The following is a 26,918-nucleotide window of genomic DNA, read 5'->3' as shown; positions in this document are numbered from 1 at the left end:
ACTGGAAAGCAGAACTTGCTCTTCTCAAGGTCTGCAGGCATAGGCAGCTCTAATCGAGGCCACTGAAGGCAACGGAAGAAGTCGTTCCACTTAGTGACATTTCAGAGCGCATTAAACCAAACCTGTAAGAATGTCATCTATGTGTCTATAGGGAATAAGCAGAGAGTACAAACTGCATTTCCTGGCAATAGCGCCAAGGTACAGAATATTACTTATCTCGGTTTAAAAAAAAAAAAAAAAAGGGTGGCAAAATTACTTGGTATTTATCTTCAAATAATTAAGCAAAACCAAATGAGTTATCTTAAGGTGTGAGACATTTAAATCAAAGAGGAATGACTATGTCTCTATTTTAATCTTGTTTCATCTGCCTAGGATATGACACTTAGCATTACACTTTATTCTTTTTGATTCACGTTTTAACCATCTAATTCGTTTGTTTAAACAGAGTATCTCAATACGGATGCAGAATTCACCTTTCGAATTCTGTATTTGTTTCTGTCCAGGCAGTTTATCAAATAATAGGTTCTGTACGAATCAGAATTTCTGAAAACAAAGTGAAAGAGTGAATATATTTCAGAAATACGTGAGGTCAGTGAACATTCTTCTGCTCACATAATTCCTTTTCCATCCTCTGTTTGTTCATTTATAACCCCTGAAGTATAACGCATGAATTATCCTATTGTACACATCAACCACTTGACAGATTGTTTTACTAAAACTCTTATGTGCCGTGGCTTTCCTTCCAGGCTGCCAGGAAAAGTTTAACAAAAAGGCTGATTAGTTCCTTTAAGTTCTTCCAGATAAACAAACTACAAAGCAAGTTTACAGTACCCAGGACCATCCATGCAAAAATATCACACAGGCTCTTTACAGTAACAACACAAATCAGAGCATTGGAAGGTGCTCAGTCAAGAAGAAAAGCTGATGATGATTCAGCAGTCTGTCAAACGGGGAGCAGAAATGTTCACGCTTGAGAATCTTTAGTTAATGACACATAATTGTTAGGACACTTCTTAACAAAGCTCTGTTTAAAGAAAGCCTTTTTTTTCTTTGTCTCATACACGGATGGTAAATTTTTAGTAATAATTCATAAAAATCATTAATTTTTTTTTCTTTTCTTAATAAAACCTTAAATAATGTCAATGACCCAGATGCTGGTTACATAAATACGTGTCTATGTATCGACCTAAGAAACTGCACACAAAACACAGCAGACACACAGCAGATTTCCAAACCCAAGTCTGCCCATGAAAGAAGCGCGTTACCTGCTGGGGCTACGGCTGCACAGAGGTCTGGCTCCAGGCACCAGAAATAAGCACAGGAATTGCCTCTCTCGTGTTTTCAGAAAGCTCAAAAGCCACTCAGGAGAGTGATTTTAATGAATTGCATCCTCCCACCACCCCCACAACAGCAGGCTGGGGGAGCGACAGATAGGGGAAATAAAGGCAGAATAAGAAATGGCAAAGAGGGACATGGATCCTGTGGTACATTGCGAGGCGTGGGGAAGGAAACAATGCTACCAGATTGTAATTGATATTTCAAGGGAGAACGTGCAATAAAAAAAAACCAAAAACTAAAAGCCCGAATGAAATATTGGCAAATTAGCTCCTGGCAACACTAGCTCTGCTGTCTTCGTTGTAGAACTTTACCTCACTACCTCTCAAAAATATAAGCGCAGCTTAAACTCAAGTTTAATGCAAAGAAACAAAAAGTCAATTAAACTCAATGGAAATGTTATGGCATTTGTTGATACGCTGCCTTGTTTTAGGTAATATCCAGTTATAACACCCGTTCATTGCTCGGATTAGACTGAACCAGGAGAACGAGGGGAATTATGGCAGGTTTGATGCAATCAGACAGGCCTGATGTTGAAATGAAATGTGACATTCATTAATTTCACGTGCGATTTCAGCAGCCCATGATATTGTAGCCAGTTGGCTATTTTATGTACTCCAAAAGTCACAATCACCTCTGATTTGAATCCAGAGTATAAATGCATCTCCTTTTTGCAAATACATGGCACATAATGACAAAGAACACAGAATTTGGAAAGCAGAGAGTCACGTTTTTCACTCTTTTCCATATTCCCTTCAAATTCACTGCCTCTTCCACCAGTGCTTGGTACGACCTTTCACAAGTGCCCCTCTGCTTGTGCTCCATCCCTGCTCTCCCCATGCCCTCGCTGCCTCCGGACCAGACCTCATCTTTGTGTAGTTACAATTCAGATGCCCCAGACCCTTATTTATAAAGTATTTGTGAAGACTGTGTAAAGAAATTCTCTCTTTTTTAGTACAAAGATACTAATTAAGCTGATTTTCTTTATTTCATGTGGACTACTCAAGAAAAACTTGATTTCCCAAGTAAGCAGCAAAAATGATGAATTATATGTGGTATATGGAATACTCTGTTATAATTTTAATCTATCTGGGTTTATATAGTATTACTAGGATAAAACTAGCTACTTTTCAGTAAAGATGCAAAGGCAAGTTCTCCAGGATCAAGGCCTACTTTCTATTCCCAGGTATGGCAAAGGTTTATTATAGGATAAAAAGAGTAACATACCCACCATCACATTTCCCCCAGTATTCATCCTGGTTTTCCCTTTCTTATTCCCTACATATCCATTTAAAATATTAAATTATAAGCTGGTTTTATTCTATTTTTCTTGGGTTTGCGAGTTTTTTGTCAAACCCACCAGCTGTTCTTGTACCGTGATTATATACACTTCAACATCACAAAACAGCAAATGAAATTCAGTATGTAAAGCCTTTTGCTATACAAGTTTTCTTGTGGGCAAAACAGTCTTTGAGGTGGTTCTACACTGTCTGTATAAATATCATTGAATCTTTTTTTGTATGTCTCTATATAATTCTATATATAATCTAAGTGTTATCTAGGAGGCCTCGAAATACTGTCTCTTTAACACACAGCAGTTAACAAAAACAAATACGATTAATCAACAATGTCATCTTAAATACTGCTTTTAGTTTTGCTGAGTTCATATTCAGACGTATCAAATATAGGAAATATCCACACAAATGTAGCGAAAATGATTGTGGGTATAGAGGGTTTCTTACATATGTTCAAAAATTAAGGAATAGTTTATTTTCTCTGAAAAACAAACCATTAAGGAAAGCATGCTTGTGATACATGAGTAATGATTAATAGGGAAAGGCATTTTTGCTCATTACTGAAGCGTAAAGTACTGTTTTCCATTTTCACAATATTTATTTTGATTTTTTTTTTTGTTAAAATTCAAACCTTAGGAAAAGAACAGGCACTGAATGATTGAAACACAAGTAATTCTATAAAATTCCAGCTGTTTTGAAATCTTTAAGTCTCAGCACATTTGGCAGAAGCAGAAAGTGTCCCAGGAATACATTACAAATATTGCTTATCAATTAAATATTAAGTCACCCCTCTCACGGCATGCTAAAGGCTGGCACAGCAAAGCAGGCACATGAAATGCCGAAACAAGCCCTCTGGCTCCCATTTTGCTGATGCCTGCGGTGTGTCCCTGCAATTCAATCCGACTATTCCGCCTCGGACTAGGCCTCCTCCTCACCTGTATCACTTTATCAATCCGGGGAGAAAGTCAGGACGGCGGAATCAGACAGAGACTCCCGTAAACCAGATCTGTCGTTAACTTTTCTGCCTTTAACTTTTCTTACTGAACTGTATGTATAGCTCTGTTCTATGTTATAATATGGACATTCTTGCTGTCTCATAACTGAGTTCAGTTTCCAGTGAGTCCTTAAATTTTGTGGAGGTAGATATCCTAATAATAATCATCGTGTCCTGGTATATTTTATTTGGTTGCTTGTTACTTGATGTAACAAAATGAAAATCATCTATAAACTATTTAAAAGACTGATTTCCGTTCAGCTGCATCTATCCCCTGTATGATGATACACTGTAAAGGCTCTTTTGCCCTTAAACCATAATCCTGATTCATGAAATTTTATTAGTGCAGTTGTGTAAAGCTTTCCTGCTCAGCAACAAAAATCACCTCACTCCCCTGTAAGAGCATTTCTAACTCGAATGAATCTGCAGAAAATTGCAAATATGGTGCTTACCAGAAAAAAAAACCCAACCCCAAACTACAATATATTGTAAACTAAAAATCACGACTTCAAAAAGGAATAAGGCGTACTACTTGCTGTCTTCATGGTATTCTTTTAACAAACTCTGTCTTCGCGATTAAGCCTGGAGATATGAATTTTACTTTTCTATCTCTGATTCATGCCTTGCATGACACATAGATTTCCTAAGTTCAGAATACTGCAACTAACTTGTCCTTTCACAGACAAAAAGTTTTGCCAGGGCAAGAATGAGCCTAGAAAGATAAGCAGATCTCCTAATCTGTTTAATTGAAAATTAGCCAGCAAAATGACATTCACAGACATTGTCAATGACAAATCAGTCACAGGCCGAGGTAGGATGCTTTTTTTAAAGTATGCACTGAATTACACCTACCTGCTGCCGAATTTCTTCTTCCATCTTTACTGGGGACCCCAACTCTGCGACTTGCTTGACACCTTCACTTGCATATCCTCCATACTCCCAAAGGATGTAGTTCTTCGAGTGAGAACTACCGATGATCGCAGACCAGTGGTTGGTGCGTCCTTTCAGGGGGAAAAAAAAAACACCAAACAACAACATCAACCATCAAGACAGCCTCAAAGCATAATTCCTCATTTTTTATTAAAGTGAAAGGTTTCAAGTGCACAGTATTCACCAGTACCAAGCTTTTGCAGGTGTTGCACGCTGTCAGTTCTCACTGACATCATTACACCATATCTTAACAGTTATAAGAAAAAGCCAGTGAACTACAGAAATATACCATGAAGGGCCAGAAATTATTGGATATAACAACACTGTCAGAAATGGTGCGAAAGATTGTTTTTCAGCTAATCAAGCAGTCTCCCCAAACAGATAGGCTTAGTATACTTTTTCTTCACCAAAGACTTCACTTCTTTGGGAAGTTTAAGAATACTTTAATTTTAGGTTTCCATGTAAAATATTTTTGAGGATGAAACCTGCAAGGGGAGACTTCAGTGGTCACACAAAGATTAAACTGCAATTAAATTCCTTTACTGAGAGATACTGGTTTCTAACAGTCCACTAGGTCTGTATTTGAGTGGTGACAGCAGACTACCAGCAAAAAAGGTAGATATAAGCGTGATTACACTATCATTAAATGTTACGGATTTTCATTTATAGCTTTGTGCCCAAACATTATCAGGCACAGAGCTATGAAGGGCTCACAGCCAGAAGCCTCCACTAGCAGCTTCCCGCTGAAACAGAGGTGAAACATTTGCTCTCTATGGGCAAATGGTGTCCAGGAAACTTCTGAAATACTGGTAAAGAACTGCTTTTATTGGCACTGACATAGCTGGTTTTTCGCTTCTGCATACTTAAATTTTACATGTACCATGTCTCCTTCCCCCACCCTCACCCCAACCATTAGCAGGGGTTCCCTTTAATTTAGTAAGGGAGCGAAGAAGTGAATTTTGGTGCTTCTGTATTCACTGAGTTTGCTTGCTCAATTTTCTTACAGTCTAAGAGTTGTAGAGCTAGGCAAAAGGATTCCTGTTTCTCATCTTGCTGAATGGAAAAAGAAAAAAAAAATGTAAAAGTTTAACGAAGAAATGTTAGAGAAGTCTGGATAAAATTGAAAAGAGAATTGAGCAGAAATAAGGAGTCACAGAAGTCCCACAGTACTGGAAATAAAAATGAATTCACTAAAGTGTCAAATAACACTCTGCAAAGTTATGGGCTTAAAGGAAAGGGATGAGAAAATTAACTGCTCACATAAGCAGACAGTCTTGTAACAGTGCAAAGACTGTAAGAGATGAGGGAGACAGAATGATGGAATGAGACAATATTTAACATTTTTCTTAGCAATGCAAAAGGTAGAGAGCAGCAGTAGAACCAGCTGAAAACTAGAATGAATGAAAAATGAATAATGAAGTAAACAAAAGGAACGCAAATTTAAGATGTGAAAGGTGGGACAACAAAATTGAAGAAGACAGCGCAGAGAATTGAATGGATAAAGTCAGATGCAGGGACCTAATCACAGGAGAACAGAAAATAGATTAGAAATAAAAAATGAACTCCAATGGTAGGGGTAAAAAGCTACAAAAGTGTAGCAAGCAGAACAGACAGATGAGGGAGACGGCCTAGCAGCACAGCAGAAAAAGCCTCCATAGTTTCCCTAGTGCTAAACTTGGACCAAAATACACCCGCTGAGCTCTGAAGGCTTGATGTTTTCAGAGTCCATTAAAGCTAAATACTACTTGAGCCCAAATGGAGAAAAAACAAAACTAAACCTCCTCCCCACCCAGGTAACAGCTGAAGAGACTACAGTGTCCGAAGTCGGCTTCTTGATTTTAGGTCTAGTAACTGTTCCTTAAATATACACTGGCACCTTGTCAAACCACAGGGATACTGTCATTCAGCTCCAGCAATGGGACCGCCAGTTTTGCCCATTCTGTCTTCCTAGCACACAGGTCTAACTATGTCACGAGTCAGAGAGGGCAGCTTTCCCTGAAACACAGTAAGTGACGCTGAAACTCATTGAAAGAGAAAGTTCCACGTAGTCCCTACAAAAGAAAAGCATATCACTACGGAGAGGAACCAGAGTGCCTTTAAGTCTTTAGTAAAATGGTTAATCAATTGTTCCATGTGCTCCAAAGCTTCTCACACTCCCTACCCTAAACAGACGAAGAACCTCTGATGTCTTTGCAAGCAGAGCCCAGCCTTTTCCACTAAACACCACTTCCTAAAGATACTGGCTCTGCAGAGAAAGCAGCTGGCCCACCTACTTGCCCAAATGAGCCGTTCGAAGTATACTGCATCTACCCCAAACCTTTTACAAAACGCGTGCAATATTTGCAAATGTTTCACTCCTCACCTTGAACATCACAATCTTGATGAGAACGAAGATACAACTCCGTGCAGTTTCTTAAGCCTTTTCCTCTAAACGTCAAAGAAACTTCTCTACGTGAAATACTCTGAGCAGTACAAGGCCAGAACTAGTTTGCATCACCAGTCCAATGTCACTATCCAATACTTACGACGGCAAACAGAATACTGACAGCTTTCCAATGGTGTTATTTCCCTTCCTTTTTGTATGAGTAGTTTCTCAATTTATTCACTTATACGTGTATTTTTGCATAAAGACCAAGTGTCATCACAACACGAGAATGTATCCTCTGACATATTTCGCATATGTGCCATATCAAATCACGATGGAGGGCCTATATAATTCTGTTCTCATATACGGGTGATACACAGACACAACAGATGCTTTTAAGCCACAGGGCATACGTAAGCACAAATCTTTCTGACTGGCAAAATGTGATAAGAAATTTAATAGTTCCCCTCGTGCCAGATTTAATAACAAATGAAATACTCAGCCTCCAGTAGCCCTATTATCAGGAGTTGTGATAACTTGTGAAAATTACCTGAAAAGCATGCTCACTTTTTTTAAGCCCTGGTTTGCAAATCAGTTAAATTTCTTTTTTATTTTTTTTTTTCAGTCTGTCTGAGATCCATGAAAGCAACATTGTTTTAAGAATTAGTTTTTGAAGGCTTTCTACAGCCGTGGTCCACCTCTCTCCATTCCCTCTACAGTGGGCACGCTCACAACACCAATGTGCTGCAGCGGTTTCACTCTAAGCAATGCTTTATACAGTAGGCACACCTGATAACTCCTAAACAGACGATACATTTTTAAATTTAACGGAACAGACGTATTTTAAGTGCACTGGTATAATAAATGTAAAATTATTCATAATCCATGGAATCTGCGAAAGCCTCAAAATAGTTCCGCAGGATTAAAAGTTTTGCACTGTAACTTCCAGAAACATTTCTGTGTAATAGCAAAAGAAAATACTTTATTTGGCAAAAGTAGTTCTTTGGAAAAAAGCTAAGCAACAGAGTACATATTACTTCAGGATTTTTAAAGCAAATCAGAAGATAAATTAAAGAAAAAATGCAAAATATAAGTTTTATGGTCTGCTTTCTATTTCAGCCATACTGATGGTATAAGAGTATTTTTTCTGTGATGGCTTGGCAAATAATTAGTGATTCACCACAGTCCATCATAAACAGCATTTTATTTTAATGTAATTACTGCACAAGTGCAACACTTTAAGGAATAATGTCAATGACTAGCTTTCATTTTTAACATCACTACATCTGGATGAGATCTTCTCAACTTTCAGAAGTTTCAATGTAAAATCTTATCCATTGTTATTTCTGGGCTTAACCATGCTAGTATTGTATGGTTATCTTTTCACTTTTCCATTTTTTTAAGTGTAACATTCACATAATTCACCGCTTTGTAACTGGGGAGAGATAGCAGCCTACAGAGTCCGCTATATTGTGGCAAACTATCGCAACTTGCTCATTTTCAGTCGTGCGCCCATACTCTTCATGTGTTCACTGACTTGGCTTTAAAAGAAGAGGCCGTTTATCCCCAGTATTACAACATGAAGTCACAGTAATTTCATAGTTTTCAATCATTTCCTCATGCCCTATTTCTAACCACCAGCTGAATCCACACAAATAATGCATATAAAGCGTCACACTCAGCAGATATATAAATCATCCAATAGCCTATAAGAGCATTCCTGCAGTTACTGGGTTTGGCTCATTTTATCTCCCATGTATTACGCTGACAAACGACATCTGAACAATGCTACATTCAACTGAAAATGTATGAGAGACTCAAGACAAGCAATATTGCTTAGGCTGTTCAAACTATGAGCTGATGGACACACAAACCATATTTGAGTTATATGACGATATTCTGACACTGTGACAATAATAATAATAATTTTAAAAATCGACGTATAAAGTCTATATATAAAACATCAGCCGCAGAAAGCATAACAAAGTTTAAAGACCAGTAAATGTGACTCACGTTCTCAAATCATTTCCTAGCCTTTATTGACACAGACTGCGGAGGCAGTAATGAAAGAACAAATGCATAATACACGTGTTTTTGTAACTTCAGCTTTTTACAGTTGCTTGGGTTATTGCAAGAAGCACTCTGATTCTGTAGTTCAGAAACTTTAAAAACCCAGACAGGCAAAGCTCAGAACATGTATTTTATCTGTTTATTCAACCAACAAAGACAAAAAAGATACAATATTCTAAGGTCTATATATCTAATTTACATCTTCAGGCAGTAAGATGCAGTGCTCACCAAAACTAACTGGGATCTTTCAAAAGAATTTGAAGGAAAATATACTGCCTAGAACGGCATGGTTGTAAAATCAAAATGTTAGTGTGTTGCCCATCCTTTGTTGCCTTTTTCTTAAAATCTCATTTCCTAGCTGTACTTTATAAGCCAGTCTAAGCTTTCACTAAAAAAAAAAAAAAAAAAAAAAAAATTAAAAAAAGAAATCACAAAGAAATCTTAAAAATATGATCTTACAAACACTTCTGTTCAAAATGTCAAGCAAATCAACAAATTTGTAATGTATAGCATTCACAGAAAGATCTATGGATTTTCAATACTGAACATTAGCGGTATTCCATGTATGTCATAATTTACACCGCTGAGCTGTAAATAAGCGTCATACAACAAGCTCCAACCCTCTTCGCAGTCCCTATATGGTACAACAATAGTATAAAGAATGATACTCACGTGGAAAATCTTTGGGATGTGTTTTTTCTGACCAGTTTCCATAAAAAGTTAGCCTGTATTTGGCAGTTCCACAGGCACAACAATCTAAAATCGGTTTGTCAGTCACACCTTCTGAGGCCGAGTCTGAAAAAGCAGCAGAATATCCATCGAAAATGGTTACAACTCAAAATCAACAGATGACAGCAAAATTGCCATAGTAAATACTGCTATAAATAAATTTGAGTTAAACACATTAATTTTTTTGTTTATTTTTAAGCTGGGCTACACTAGACTAAACTAGAACCCTGAAATACCTGCATCATAAGTGGATGTAATGATTTAAATCTACATTTTTAAATAAGAAGGCACTACTATTTCAGTCGTCTTCAGATTCAAAACCAGTTTGTTTCTGGTTCTTATCTGATATGGACAAAATCTCAGCTGATCTCAAAACGCAACAGGCCTGAAACTTCTGGACAGACAAAGCATCTAAATTCTCCAGTGGGATTCAATAACCAACTGCAACTCTTAGGTTTAGGAGAGGATTAAATAGCCCAGGATTCAATAAACTAAGGGGCGTGGAGACAAAAGGGTTTCACATGAAGACCAGCTAAAAAGTTGCAAGTATCACATTTAGGGGAAGGCAAGGAAGGTTGTATAAGGAAGAGTGTACGTGATAAGGAAGAACATAACTGAATATCCAAAATTTCATAGAAGCATACAATGGTTTGGGTTGGAAGGGACCTTAAAAATCATCTAGTTCCAACCCCCCTGCTGTGCCATGGGCAGGGACACCTCCCACTAGACCAGGCTGCTCAAAGCCCCATCCAGCCTGGCTTTGAACACCTCCAGGGATGGGGCATCCACAGCTTCTCTGGGCAACCTGTTCCAGTGCCTCACCACCCTCAGGGTAAAGAATTCCTTCCTAATATTTAATCTAAATCCTCCCTCTTTCAGTTTCAAACTGTTACGCCTCGTCCTATCGTTACACTCCCTCATAAGGAGTCCCTCCCCATCTTTCCTGTAGCCCCCTTCAGGTACTGGAAGGGGCTATAAGGTCTCCCCGGAGCCTTCTCTTCTCCAGGCTGAACAACCCCAACTCTCTCAGCCTGTCCTCACAGCATAGGTGCTCCAGCCCTCTGGTCATCTTTGTGGCCCTACGCTGGACTTGTTAGAACAGGTCTGTGTCCTTCTTATGTTGGGGCCCCCAGAGCTGGTTGCAGTACCCCAGATGGGGTCTCAAGAGAGGAGAGTAGAGTAGAGGGGCAGAATCACCTCTCTCGACCTGCTGTCCATGCTTTTTTGATGCAGCCCAGGATACAGTTGGCTTTGTACCTTTGAACCTGGGCGAAACTGTTCAAGGCCTCAAAATTTTAGTTTGATATGACAAGTTAAGAGAAATATGTAGAACATGACAAGGAGGTTCAGAAAGATATTTTACTTTACCTTACCTTGTTCACAAATTTTTTTGGTGAGAGAACCCTCATCTTGAAAATAAATTATGCGCTTCTGCACTATACTGGCTCTATAAAGGAAAAAAAAAAAAGATTAAAAATATATCTAAGCCTTGAAGGAAGAGGAAAATGCATGGCAAAGTAGCAAAAGGCCAGAACTGGACTGCTAAGACCTAGGCGTATTTCCCTCTTCTGGCAATACATATACACAATACAGGACTGCAGATGGGATATTTTTATTTCAACTTGCATTTGAATTTCATCATGTTTTACAGAAACTCGGGACGTTATTACCTTTAGAGGAGTGATCATAGTCGTATGGTGAGGATCTGTGCTCTTGAAATGCATGATGGTCAACTGAATAGTCAATATTTCAATCAAATCTTATATTAAAATACTGAAATTATATTCAATTTCAGAAAAAATAGCATAGCTAAAGCAAGCAGCTGTTTGTCGGAAATTACATGGCATTCTGAAGAGATAAATACTTCTGATATATGACAGCAATTCAGTGCAAATATCATGCAAGACAGAAGTTAGAAAAAGAGCTAGCATAAGCTAAAGTCTTTTAAAAGCAATTCAAAGCTTCCAAAAGATAAGCCACTTTAAAATTAATTAAATATAGAATATTTTGTTAAGGCTTGTAGTTCAAATGCAATGTAAGTTCATAAGCCTCAGTATGGGGGTAAGGGGGGGGAGGAGGCAGGTAGGCTAAATCTGGAAATGATAGGAGGAAAACCAGAGTTACTGAGCAATTTTGTTTTTTACAACTGGAATTATACATCTGAAATTGAGATGATTTTTAGCCTCCCATCTAAGGGACCATAAGTTGACTTTTTCATCAAAGATCTTCAAGTCAGCATAGCACCAAGCCCAAGTTCTTCTTGCAGATTGGTATCATAACCACCATACGGTAAATGTCAAAAACAATAATCAACTGGAAAATACATTCAAATGGCTCGGGTGACTCCTTCCAGTCCTAAAAAAACTTAACTAGCTTTTTTGACCATTCTTTACCTACAAAAAATTTAATTCACGGGTAAACTTTATCTTCTTTCAATAAGAAAACAGAATTTGGTTACATTCAAAGACATTCTTTGGACAGAGAGTTTTCTGAGGAGAACATGCTTTGGGAGCTGGCACTCTTTGTTTACAAGTAAGGGAGCACATTCTTCCAGCAACATTTAGTTCCATCACCTGTATTTAAAACTCTAGACCAGACTCCTGTTTTACTCAACTTTACAGTGAAAAAATTATTTTGATCTCTCTAGAGTTGTTCCTCACCCATACCAGTTGAAGTAAGAACAAAAATAAGACTGTATACATTTAGAATGGTTCTTGTAGTCATATAAACCTTTCTTTGACAATGTTTCACCCCATAAAATTTCCAAAAATATGATGCAATTTTATTGTACTGGATGAGGGGATGGAATGCAACCTCAACAAGTTTGCAGATCATACTAAACTGGGGGAGTAGTTGACATGCTGGAGCATAAGGCTACTATTTAGATTCCCAACAGACTTGAGAAATGGGTTGGCATGAACCCCATGAAAAGTCAAAGGCAAAGTCTGGCACATAGGATGGAATAATGCAGTTACAACAGTACAGTACAGGGCACCTGCTAGCCAAAGAGCAGTTTTGCAGAAAAGGCCTTGGGGGTCTTTGGTGGACGAGCTGACCATGAACCAGCAGCGCGCCACTGCTGCCACAGCCACCACCAGTCTCCTGGGTGGTTTCAGCAAAATCATTGCAACCTGGTGAAGGATTTGACCAGGATTTGGATTTCTTCCCCTCCATTTGGTACTTGAGAGACCACATCTGACATATTACATCCAGTTTTTGGCTGCCCAGTTAGAGAAAGACATTTCATTGCTAGGGAAGTCCAGTGAAGGGCCATCAAGATGATTAGAGGAATGGAGCCCATGATGGCTAAGTGGAGGCTGAGACAACTGGGTTCACTCAGCCTAAAGAAGAAAATGCAAAGGAAGGATCTTACTGCTTGTTGTCTTCAACTACCTGTCGGAAAGGTACAGAAGAGGTAGAGCCAAATGATTCTCAGAAATGCAAGGCAACAGACAAGTGGGGACACAAGAAATGCCATGCAGAGACAAGGAAAATCTTTCTCATCATGAGGATGGTCAAAGTGATCAAGCACCAGAACAGGCTGCGTAGACAGTTTGTGCAATCTCCACCCTGGAGATAGTAAACACTTGTTCAGACCCATGCCTCAGCAACCTACTCAACCTACCTGATGTAACAACGCCTACTTCAAGCAGGCAGGTGCACTAAATGACTTATAGAGGTCCCTTCCAACCTAAATAATTCTATGATCCTGTGCTTTAAATATAATTTTAAAGAACAGGATTTCCAAAGCTTACTCAAAAAAACTCCACCACTTAGAAAATCCAAACAAACAAAAAATCAGCTGCTTTATAAAGGAGCTCCCAAATCTGCAGATAACAAAGTTATTACAAGTGTTTAATTTGAGAAGCAGTTATTTTAGAAATAAACTGTAGAAAGATTGTTTGAAGCCTGAAGTGTACTCACATTATTCTCTTTGCTGCAGTTAGCTCGTCACTGTGAAATGTCAAGGGAACAGTTCCTTTTCTAACAACAAAAGCTTCACAGCTTTCTGAGTCATTGTCTCCTCATCTGTGTTTGAAATTATATATGGAGCCAATAATCTAAATGGGAGTTTTGTTACTGATTCCACGTGGAACGGGAATGGTATATTAGATGGCTGCATAAATACCAAAAGCAGGCACACAACTTTACAAATACTCAGACAGAAACAATATTAAATTAATTTTAAAATATTGTTTTAATAATCGGCTTCTAGATTAAAGACAGACCAAGGCATCCGATCAGTGTACTTGCCTAGTTATTATCACTACCTTTTATTCCCTTATTATTTATTTTTTCTACATCATTTTTATTCCTCTATAAAAGTTCTGATTTGGACTACAGATTTTTCCTTTGGTTTTGAGGCTTACAAAAACAGCTTAAAAATGGAATGGCTAATTTTACAGAGAAGTAAGAAAGCTTTTAATAATTTACACAAGGTACACATCTGCTTAATCTCCATAAATCCCTCCCACCACTTCCAACATCCAGTGCTGTCTGAACTTTACGGGAAGGAAAAGAGCCGATTGCTTTCCCCTACGTATTAGCATAGTTTAGTGAACCTTTAATTGACTTGTTTCTCTGACTGTCAGCATACCATGGAATAAAAAAGGAAACAAATATGACTCCAAAAATCTGGTTTTATCCCATTTTCTTCAAAGTGATGCTTCTAGATTTGTGTTAAAGCTTTCCCATCACAAAACTAAGGAGCAAAATGGTACGTTCCTGGCGTATATACACCTAGCAGCGCTTGTTTTTATTAAAAAAAAAAAAAAAAACCTCCTGAAAGTGTTACTTATTATTTCTGTTTTGTAGTTCTCTCAGTAAAATCAAGGAATGTCTAGTAGCTTCTGTAATATTTGTTTTGGCAATACAACTTTGGAACATTGTAGGTTGGATACAAGCATGTCAGAGTCTCTGCCCTGTCTCAGTTTGGTCAGACCACATCCGAGCACAAGGGGAGTGAGACCTGCCCTGAAAGACTTCCCAGAATAAGAAGGTCCTTCTCCAGCGCAGTTCCGCAATGATCGTACCATCCTGCTGTGAAAAGCTCTACCAAAGTCACATAAATTGCATTTGGGATATTAACAAACAGCAAATGTCATAAACCATAAAAATTCAGAGCAGCCTTGGGAATGCTCCAAGTCATACCAGAAACAGAGTTGGGTTTGGGTTTCTTTCTTAACTTTCCTGCACAGAAACAGCTTTAGATCATCTTCCTTACTCTTTTTGTCAAATCCTAGCATCAACAGAAATACTCTTATTTTAAATTGCCTCTGTGGGTGTAATGATGTGACAAAAGTAGTAAGGAAGAGGATCTATAAGAATTGTTCCTATGACATTTTTTAAGCTTACATCAAAACCATTAAGTACAATATTAGAGTTACATTTTAATAAAACAAGTTTTGCCAGAGCTGGTGAGGATATTCTAAATTTCACCTGGATATTGAGAAATAATCTTAAACTACTGGATTGCAGATAAGAAGCTTTTTCTGCTCTATATTACTTGAGTTATCCTAGTCTTGCCCTTCCAGCCATCAAAGTTATTTTCTTTATTTATTCCATGCCTTACTGATTTAATTCCATTATTTTAAGTTGTTTCCCATCCCAGAAAGCTACCAAGAATAATTAGATTTAATAGGATTCATCACATTTTTGGTTTTGGTTTTTTTTGGAGAGAAAGAATTTCCAAATGTACCATTTACCTTGGCACTAGAAAGTAAGGTGAAAACCATGTTTTACATCTACTGGAATTTTGTTGGTGCTAGTGGATTTCACAATTCTAATGCATTATTTAGGACATTCTAATTTTCTTTCCTTCCGTGTTGTCTTAGAAAAAAATAAAAACAACCCTACATTTCTGTCAAGTACTTACAAGGTCAGGAAACTCCAAGAAGTTTACCAACAACATTTACTGCTCTTTCTAGTATTTGGGAGACTCTTATTAAATATAAATCAAAATTCCTCTGAATGTACATAGAACCCTTTAGCCATTACATGCCCAGCAATTTTTACACTGGTAGGGTATTTGACAACTACATACTTCAAAATAATTTTCAACTAGGAAACTGTGCTCAATCTCACCAAAGAACAAGCTCCATCTACACCAGAATCTAATTTTGTCATCAGCCATCATTGACAAGGGTCGGTACTATTAAAAGCTTGCATGAAATTATTTCTTTCTTGACGCCTAACTTAGAAGCTAACACAGATGGTGCATGTTTTTGCTGTTGTTTTGTTGGTTTTGTTCATTTGTTTGGTTTTAAGTATGTTTTTAACACAGTTTGAGCAAACCAACCCGACTTGATATTTGATATTGGATAAAACACAGTAATATATTAACATAAAGTTTAACAATGTTGCCGTAATTAAAATCATAGAATTGTCAGGGTTGGAAGGGATCTTAAAGATCATCTAGTTCCAAGCCCCTGCCATGGGCAGGGACACCTCCCATTAGATCAGGTTGCTCAGAGTCCCATCCAGCCTGGCCTTGAACACCTCCAGGGATGGGGCTTCCACCACCTCTCTGGGCAACCTGTTCCACTGTCTCACCGCCCTCATGGTGAAGAACTTCTTCCTAACATCCAGTCTGAATCATCCCATCTCTAGTTTTAATCCATTCCCTCTAGTCCTACCATTACCCGACATCCTAGAAAGTCCCTCACCAGCTTTCTTGTAGGCCCCCTTAAGATACTGGTAGGCCACTGTAAGGTCTCCTCGGAGCCTTCTTTTCACCAGACTGAACAACCCCAACTCTCTCAGTCTGTCCTCATACGAGAGGTGCTCCAGCCCTCTGATCATCCTCGTGGCCCTTCTCTGGACACATTCCAGCACGTCCATATCTCTCTTGTAGTAGGGGCTCCAGAACTGGACGCAGTACTCCAGGTGGGATCTCATGAGAGACTGTAATTCAACATTTACATCCCTGCGCAGGATGAGTGCCTTTTCTCTAACAGATTAGTCAGATGAAAAACAACAAAAGCTGCTGACTTTTAAAAAATTCAGTGCATACGTATACACCAGAATATCCTCCTTCAGTTTCATTTTTCAACATTTCACCCATACTGTCAGAAAATATAATTGAGAGAAACCCCACAGCAAGAGCAAAGTACTTGTCTAAACTTGTCTTACAGATGTGCTCTAGCTTCAAAATCCTTTTGGTTGTCCTTCATATCATACGCAGGTCTACCATCACATGCATACATGGGAGCTCACTGACTTCGGGACTGACTTGGCCATCATATATAATGCAACAAAAAGCTCTAAGGGAAAACACAATCATATATGCTTCTGTCTTGTATTTGTCCTCAGAAAATCTCTCTGTTCTTTGCCTGAATGGCCACAAGACATAAATATTAAATCTAAAGTCTTCAGGATAAAAACCCATACTGACAAAAATCATTTCTGACATGTACGCTACACCTATTACTTGAAAAAAAAAACAACAAAAAAAAACCAACAAAACACCAAAAAAACCACCAAGGGCAAAAAAGATGAAAGAAAGAGTTTGTCTTGGGCTCTTGAGAAAATGTCATATTGCTTAAAGCCCATTACTATTCACGGGCTGTATCTTCACCAGGTATTTTGCTGGCCACCATTTTTTTTGTAGCAAGTACCATCTCCTTGAATTTCAAAACTAAGCATTATAAATTATACTGTAAAGAAAATTCAGAAAAGACTGGATAGGACTGGATGGTTGGAGGATATATTTATTTTGTTATTCTAAGTACTGGTTTTGTATAGTAGATGGAAAAAATCTAACAAAGGCGGGAGTATAGTTTTTATCAAGCCAGTGATACCAAAGTCATATTACCTGACAGCTATATCCATTGAGTGAACTTGTGATAAGATACAAAGCACCTGTGTATTAACTAACAAATCCTAAAATCAAAATGAAAACAAAAAAATAAAACTTATCAAGCACTGTTTTATTTCTCCTTAAAAGGTCTATGCAGCCTGCATGACACTCACCCATTTGCACAGGGAACTCAAAGACTTGATTCCTCCGGGTGTTCAAGAGAAGCAAGGAAAGAAAGAGGCAACCGTGCCCCCGCCTGCAGTCTGTACCCTGCTTTACCTGCTGTGCCGGGACGCGGCAGAAAACAAACCCCAAAGGAAAAGGATACGTTTCAAACCCTCCCACACGTGCTGCTCTTCACCAGTCACAGAATCATAGAATCTTCATGGTTGGAAAGGACCTTTGAGATCATCGAGTCCTCTGGTTCCGTGCTCTCACTACTTGACCTCTGTTGTTTTTGCCATTATTGCACAGCAAGTGTGGACAGCCGTCACACAATAAAAAGCCTATTTGCCCTTTTACAATATTTCTTTTAGTCTTTATATCCTATGCATATTCCCCTCCCCCTTTTGAGCCACCTTCCCCCAACTCCAGGTTGGGAGGGATAAAACAACCAACATCTTTAAAATATTGTATTAAAAAAGCAAAATAAGTAAAAGTTAAACATCAGCACGAGTGCCCAGTAAATGAAGCTTGAAAAAATTCCCCAAGCCTTTAGAAAAATTTTTCTAAATCTTTAATAATCTTAGGGGATTCATGAAGGAAGAATTTGTAGATAAAGCCAAAAATATCAGAGCTGTCATTCTCCAACTATTGTTTTGGAAGAGGTGTCAACTAGCAAGATACTGAAGTTATATTTTAATGAATAAATTATTTGCTTGTACAGACAAAAATTGTATGTCAAGAGCAACATCCTAACCAGCTCCACCCACTTGTAAAATACTGATTACTGGGTATTCAGTAGCAGGAATCCAAATTGGAATAAAGCATTTGATGTTTTCAAATCCAGAAAAATCTTCATCTCATTTCAGTTGACAGGAGCCCGAAGGTCAAAGTGCCACAACTAACAGAACAAATTAACACCCCCTGGAATCAAGCTAACTTGATAGTACCACTTCTTAAAAGAGACCTTAATATTACGAATGTATTTGCCGAGGGAAGTTTAATTTTGGTGCAGTACCTTTAGTATGTGAGGTTCAGTCTGACACCACAAATCCACTGGAACTGGAACCATCTGAAGAAACTTGCCACTTCCTTAGTGCCGCCGAGACACACGTTTCAGCTTTCAAGAATTACTACCTGCAACAACTGAATCTCTTCTACTTGGGCTTTTCTAAGAGCTGTCACTGCCAGCTGAGACTGCAGCCTAGTGAACATTCAGACAGCTAATGCCAGAAGATACTGGTTGTTTGCACTGAAAAATGAGAGTGCAGAGAAATGAAAGAACGGACCAATAAAGATAAAAAGGTTTGAGACCTGTTACTTTTCCACTTCCCTCATTCTGAAGGTACAGCATACGGGAAGAAGTCACACTCAAACTGTACTTGAGAAATAGCGGAAAGACCACACTGCTCATGCAACACGTAATTATCAAAGAACGATCAAATCAATCCATGACATTATTCTACATCGTTACGGAGGTTTTCACCAAGCTTCTCCTCTTATTCTTTGTTCAACATCTGCTGGAACAAGTTTGTGGCTCGAGGACAGCGTCAGGGTAGTGCCTCTAGTTCATACAATTGTTCTGGTTGCAAAAATTAGTTGCAGTAAGGACTTGTAGCAAATATTGTTGCAAAACTTTGGTATGTAGATTTTTGGAGAATGCAATGGCAGTGAACCTGTACAACAGCGTTTTTGCTCTTCCTGCTTCTGCCCTAAAAATGCCAAATTCAGTACAACCTTCTTGTGTCTGATCAGCTGCCACACCAGTAGCACTGGTAGCAGTTTTGCTACAACAGATCAAAAAACCACCCTGGCCTCAGTAACCTATGAACACATAAAAATATCAATACCAGAGCTGTGCTCTTCAGTCTACGTTTGGGAATGCTTCGCAGCTGCTTGAACAATACAAAAATTAAATATCCCCATGTACCGCCCCTATCATGATGCAAATAAGATGTCTCCTTTAAAGTATACTCTGCCAGGATCATCGACAGGAAGCACAGAGCTTCCAATAATTCTGTTGCTCTGTGGACGTTAACCAACCACAGATTAGCCTCAGAAGCTTTCAGTAACCTGATCTCTTTTCTTGTGCCCTAATCAGTACGGGAACAGGTGGTCAATGCCCACTCATTTACAAACAACACCTAGGCCTGGGATTGAGGAAGATATTGAAGGATTTCAGTATATTGAAGGATTACAGCACAAATCACCTTTGGTTCACTGGTGGAATTTCAAAGTATATTGATGGAAACAGTGCCCAGGGCATGCAGGCCTTCAACCTGAATGGGGGAACAGACAAGGAACACTCTAAGCAGGTCAGCCCAGCATATAGACTATGGTAATCCTTGAAGTTTAAAGACAACAAAAGGCTGGATCTGTTGTGATTTTAGCTGGTTCGGGTTATTGTGTGAAGGGAACACGATATTGGATGTTTGACTAGGTCAGGAGAAGGTAAAGGCTGGGTGACAGAGCTATTTTTGAATACGGACTGTGGAGAAGAAATTTATAAGCACGGGAATTGCTATGAGGATCAGTTGTGAATTAGGTGTCTAACGGCTCAAAGGAATAAGAACCAGGAACCTGATGACAAGGTAGAATCAGCATCTAAACAGCAGATGACCTGGGGCATACGAAGTAAACAGTAATGTCTGTTACTAGAGCACAGCAGAAACAAAAGGATGAAGCAAGTAAATGGAGAAAGAAGGATTGCTAAACAAACTACAGGAAAATTAGAATATTCTTAGGGTTAAGGAAATAGCAATGTTGAAAGGTACAGAAACAGGTGTTAGGAAATGGATCAAAAATTGTCTGAGATATACATAGGAAGGGCAAGAAAAAGTCTAGTCGTATCTCTGCTGCAGCAGCAGGCTATCATACCGTGGATGTGATTATTTACCGATTATATACATTAACTCCCCAAAACAGGCCGGGGTAATGAAACTCCTTGGAAGTGACTGATTGCTTCTCAAGGTGGTTTGAAACCTTTTCTATAAAATAACATATAGAAGCAGGGACAGGGAAAAAAGCCCAACAATATCAAGAAGCCTTTTGTCTCTGTGGGACTCCTGAAGTCTTGCTGACCCAGATAAAGGTCATCATTTCATGGAGGAAGTGATTACAACTATGCTTAAAGGATCAGGGATTAAGCAAAAGCTACACAGTCTGTATCTCCCTCAATCATCAGGACAAAGAGAGCACATGAATAGAACTATTAAAGGAGCATTGTGAACAGTAGTAAGTAGTAATGGAAAGGATTAAGATGATAAATTACCCTTCATATTAGCAGCTTTGAGAAGCAGGCACAGACTAGGAACTGGAATCCAGCCCTACCAAGTTTTATTTGGAACAAAAGCGCAGTTAATTAGATTCTTAACTTCATTAGAAACTCCGAGAGGGAGATGTTTTAACATGGATAATTGAGATACACCAAGTGCGATTAGAGATACAGGAGGAAATAGAGCAAGGGCTCAGACACTGTAGAGTCAAGCAGTGGACGTGAATCGATTATGTTTTTGAGACTGACACCCAAACAGTGCAATTTAAACTTTTCCAATAGTTGGTTTAGATTTCGAAACAGGCAAGAAGGAAAACAAATCTTCGAGAAAAAAACATAAGGTACACCTATCTGTTTTTCATAGTGGGTAGTCATTTGCTCCCACCAAACATTAACACAGAAAAAGAAACAGAAAAAATACATGCTTTGAAAATTAAAAACGTAAAGTTATCAGATACGCTGATGTTGAGGGTGTTTTAAAACCCTAGGTGTGCCCTGCAATCTTATGCCGCGGTTGATTGTGAAATGACACTCTATTGAGAGCTGACTGACCTTCTACTGAAATCAATTACCAACTTCGGTCTCACTTAATCAGAAGAGAATCACAGCCTGAGTTTCTTCTGATGCACGAGTAGCCACTGGAAAGCCAGAAAATTCTAAGGACAGAACTTAAAACTTTATTCTTGCTGAGCCAAGTGGCTCACTGATAAAGACCACAGAAAACACTTATCTGAGTATCTGTGAAATTTGTCTCCTCTTCATGATTTTGGCTTTATTTTATTTACTTGCCTGAACATCTTTAGTACTTCGTGAGGAGAACTGCATGTGGCAGAAATACAGACTCCTACTATAAAACCGGCAAGGATGAAGAGCTATTTGTGTTTCTTCCCTATATTGAAGACAATGTTTTGTCCATGATTTATTCAGATAAATTAGATAAATGCCTGCTTATTAGTATCTGTTATCTACATTAACTCTGATGAGGAAGACAATTTCTTTATGAACTGTCACGAAATGGTGGTACCTCAATACATGGCATCATCTCTGCAGTGTGGAACATCTTTCTATTTTGTATACAAGTTCCTTTTTTCATCATATATTTACTTCAGCAAACAACTGCAAGGCAACTGCAGCATGAGAGAGCACACCTTTTTTTCCCATGTACAGAACAAGCGTATATTCCATTTTCAGAGAAATCTATGGGAAGAAACATCATGATAGGTAATCTGTAGAGTTTAAATGAGTTGTTGGTACATATTAAGGGTATCACCAGGCTACATACACCGTCTGTGCACTCAGCTAGCGTCAAGCTCATTATCCTCCTAATGAACAGAGCCGAGCCCCTCTCTAGACACAGGCCCCTATGGCTGCAAGCCTATCCTTTCTGCAGCAAATGAAAACCCAGAAACCATTAAAGAACTCAGGTGTGCTTTCTGGTGCGTTGCAAGACTTTAAACTACATTCTGCTGAAGCAACGAATCCATTTCTTCAGGAAAGCAGTGCAGAAAGCATGCAGGCTGCTGCTGTTCAGATAGCAAAGATACCCAATGCATATCTGACGAAGGAGCAGAGACAGAAAAAGCGGGTACCTAATCACTGCAAGGAAAAGAAAGGAATGGCCCACCCAAATATTGGTTGAATTTAATATGTCAACCCTTTCACAAATCCCTTCAAAAAATTGTCAAACCAGTTAAGCAGAAAGACATCAAGGATGAATTCAACAGTTTATGCAAATAATAATTTCTTTTCTAGGTGTTTTTTCCCTTTCATAGTTTCAAAAGAATTGCAATAATACATGTAACTGCTCCTGTAAGGAAACGAATCAGAACTGATCATGTAGTACTTCGTATGAAAAAAGAATCAAGATAAATACCGTGTTCAGGTTCCGAAACCCTTATTTATATAATATGTCACTCTTAGAGAGTCTCCAGTTAATATATTTAAATCCAGATAAGAATTTAAATACTATTAAATATAAGTAAGGATGGCAGAATCTGACACTATGTTAACTCAGCCACTTATCTTTCGTACTGAAATATGGCTGTGCTTGAAATTTTAACTGTAAAATGTGCTATGCAGAGCTGTTCTGGATTTTTGTGGGCATGTTCACAGTTCAGCAAACATTGAACTCAGACTGCTAGAAACATTTTGCTAACATAGAAAACTTCATAGAGAATGGCACACCCAATATAGCTTCTTAAATTTAACTGCAGGTTTACTTATATACCCCCGTAGAAACACAGAGTCTTGCAACACCTGAACAGATTGTATTACGAAGAAGCAAATGACCAGCAAGATGTGCATCTTTATGACTAATTTAAATTAGACTTTGTAACATCTAAGAATTGCAAAGTGTTGTAGGATCGAGACCACACACTGCTAATTTGAACTCTCTTGTCTGGGTCTATAGACATTTTGAATAACGGAGGATCTTGCCGAGATACTCTAACAGCACTTTTCATAAAAGCCTCCTAGTCACTGGGCACATACTGGATAAAATCATCGGTTACTAAAATTAAAAATGAAACGCATCATGTTACTTGGCCTGTTCTTATCTCATTTCATCATTACTAGACCCAATTTGCCCTTCACTTTTGTTGATGTGAAATGAGAATACTATTATACTACAGTAAACAACATTAGTTTGTATGACAGCGGGTCACTCACTGGTACCCTGATTTTAATATAGATTTTAAGATAGAGACAAAAATTTCTGTATCTGTAGACTGTAGAAATAGTATGATATTTTGATTTGTAAATAAAATACATATTTTAAACATGTAGCCTACAGCATTAAAATAATGCGTTCAGTTCCTGACATAAGACAAATCCCTTCCTTAACATGAATTACCATGCATTGAGAAATCTTAATTCAGTTCAGGCAGTTATAAAAAAACTGATTTAAAACATTCAGTAATAAAACCTGAAAACACTTTTGATGTCATCAACAGTGACTCTGCTTTATGTTTTGAAAGGAAATCAAATTATGACTATTATGATTATTTCTATTCCTTTCCTCTCTTTGTTTCCCCTCAAAAATTGACAATGGCATTGAAGTCATATTAAACATCTGTTTGTGAAATAAACTCAAGTGCTACTGACAGCTGCTGCCGAATGGCAAATGTTCTACAGCTGTCGGGCTCCTAAATTAACAATGATTTTCATTTACAAACAGCAAACAACAAGAAAATTATGGAGGTTGGTTTTTTTTCATCCCACTACTTGAAATTTATGAAAATACAGACTCTAAAAGAGACTTAGCCAGAAAGAAATCAGAGTTTACTGTTTCATTTCCCCAATTACTGGGAGCAAAATTCAGAAAAAAATCAGATTTCAGTGCAAGATACATTAGAGAACTTCCCTCCATTCATGTCTTAAATCCTTTTGCATTTAATCTCTTGGATATTTAAATAGATTTAATAATTCTTTGAAGATTTGTCTTTCTCCAACACAAATTTTGTCAATAAAAAATACTATTGCATAAAAATACTTGCTCGATCTTTTTATACGTCTTTTTAGATTTGTAAATATACAGATACCTCAAACTAGCAGATTTTTTCAAAATTTTATTTAAATTTTTACATAGAAATTACACCAGAATTAAATGCCAGGATTTTTTAGACAGCAACATTCCTCTGTTTGAAACACAGGAATTTGCATTTTCATATGTTTAGAGCTGAGCTGGAACTCACTGAAGAGTTTCAAGTTCTGTGCGGTGATGCATACATACATCAATATTTTCATTAATAACTTGAATGGTGGAATAGCGAACAAGTTACTGGCTGCAGGCAGCATCAAGCTGCAGGTGCTTAATATGGACCAGCGAGAGTAATTGCGCATTACTGCCATTTACCTTAAATGTGCCCATAAACACTGATTTATTTTTCTTTTAATATGGAAATTATCGTAGGCATTTTCAAGGTAGAGTGTGAAACAGTTAAAAATATTACCTTTCATAGTAAAGCCATAACTATATTCCCCCTACCACTAGAGGAAAGACCATCATCCTCTCCTTACTCTTCCCCCCCCCCGCCATTGTTTCCCTATTGCTTTGCACTCCCCAAGGAATAAACACATCGTTCAGTAGCAAAACCACTAAGCTGCTTTGCAACACTGCGCCTTTGCAAACAAAACAGCATACGCGTGAAACTACCTAGGTTTTATAGGATTACTATATTAATTGTGCTGTAAAAAAAGATTATCTAGAAGAACACAAAGTCACAAGAAAACCCCTTTACGACACTTTCCAAATTCATGTGCTCCCATTGTGAAGTTAAAGAAATAGTAAATCTGTGAGAAAATGAAAGCGAAACAGATTTTTGTTTTAAATGTAGATGTGTTTAGCCAGTAGATCCAGAGGGCTGCTACTGTATGTATTAAAATGCAAATAGGCATTTTTACAATCTAATATTAGAGCTCCTATAAATATAGAAGCTGTATAGAAATGCAGAAGGTTATTCTTCCTTCCTAATGCAACTAAACTGTGTTTTTTTAGCCTAAAAAAGTGAAATATAGGGCTGTAAGTCAGTTACATTGCAAAGTTCCATTTGTTTTGGAAAAAAAATAATTACCTGGATGAAGAAAACATTTAATTATCTTTAAGGAATTAGAATAATGCAATACATGTTAGTATCTTTTCTATCTTGCAGTGATTTATAAAGTCACTGATCTCTAGTTGTTTTTGAGAAAACAGAGGCATTGAAAAATGAGCTGTATATGATAACCCGGCGTGAAAGATAGGAATGGACCCAAATCTGTTCATTTCCAATCTATGTCCCTAGCCATTTAAAGCTGTGCACATTTCTCTTGCATCAACTCCTAAAAGTGAAGGAGGAAAAATGAAAGCAGGTAAAAAGAAACTCACATGGAAAATTAGTACATTTTCTATACATCAAAGCTTGCATTTGTTCTCAGAACTGTTAGGATGTATGGAGATATCTCAGATTGCTATCTTAATTGTGTAGAAATACATATAGTGTCTACATAAAATACTTTATTTAAGCTACACACAAAGGAATATAAAGCTATACTGCTATTATCTATCAAAAATGAAGTTCAGAAGCTACTGCTGTTATCTTGCAGTAGTTAACTTGAAGATACAGATTTATATTTTTTTAAACTATTAAATACAGGAATTTTGATCATTTCTTGCGTGCGGAAGAGTCATTAATTCTACTGGGAAAAATCAATATAGTTACTTATGAGAACTGTTATCTGCTATTGTTCCATAAACTGCGTATAATTGTTAGTGAAAGCTCTTTGTAGGCAAGGAAGGCAGATTGTTCTCTATTTTTCCTTGGCCATTATATTTAGTCATAATGGGAAGCTTTCAGTAAATGCTTTATAACTGTGCTCAATTGCTCCAGTATTAGTATTCTAATACGCAAGTAATAAGTAAAATTGTTGACATGTAAGTATCTGGACAATCACACGGGAAGACTGGAAGGATAAACGGAAAAGATTGAATAAGCTGATGCAGACCCACTCTGTAGCTCATGGACAACTGGAGTTTCTTTCTGGTAGGAGCAGATCTGTGCAACTTGTTTTTGTGATAATCATAATATCAACACTTTCAGTAAGAGAGGTTAATTCTGAAACGCATTTCATTCTGACCATTTCAATTTTCTTAATGCAGTGTTACTGAGTTTGTCATGTATTAATTTACACACCACAGAGCTGCTCTTGTGATGTGTGTGTTTTGTTTTCCAGATGTCTTGTGCTCTGTTTCCGGCCCGAGGACTCCCTGGTTGGATCTCATCATGAGTTTTGAGTGTACAGAGGAGACTTGGCTGCATATCAAGACAGTTTCAGTATGCATATGTAGTTATGAACTCATGGGGCTTTGTGACATTTGGTTCTTCTTTTAGCCTTTCCAACATCACATTTCAGGGTAGCGCTTACTCAGAGTGAGATGCCAAGTGACCCGAATGGACACAATGCTTGAAGTTACAAGAAAGCAAAAAGTA

At 37.9% G+C, this 26,918-nt stretch overlaps 1 protein-coding gene across 1 annotated transcript in view; it reads right to left on the bottom strand.

Annotated features, from left to right (window-relative positions):
- SPON1 (spondin 1) overlaps nucleotides 1–26,918 on the bottom strand; it is a 201,553-nt gene that overhangs the window by 128,226 nt on the left and 46,409 nt on the right. The window contains exons 4-6 of the mRNA XM_063332892.1: nucleotides 11,092–11,165; nucleotides 9,662–9,784; nucleotides 4,477–4,625 (exon numbers count right to left, since the gene is read on the bottom strand). Of these exons, the coding sequence (XP_063188962.1) occupies nucleotides 4,477–4,625; nucleotides 9,662–9,784; nucleotides 11,092–11,165 (346 nt within the window). The remainder of the gene's footprint in view (nucleotides 1–4,476; nucleotides 4,626–9,661; nucleotides 9,785–11,091; nucleotides 11,166–26,918) is intronic.

The sequence above is a fragment of the Chroicocephalus ridibundus genome, chromosome 4, assembly GCF_963924245.1.
Source record: "Chroicocephalus ridibundus chromosome 4, bChrRid1.1, whole genome shotgun sequence".
In the NCBI taxonomy this organism is placed as follows: domain Eukaryota; kingdom Metazoa; phylum Chordata; class Aves; order Charadriiformes; family Laridae; genus Chroicocephalus; species Chroicocephalus ridibundus.
This window is presented reverse-complemented; position numbering and strand designations above follow the sequence as displayed.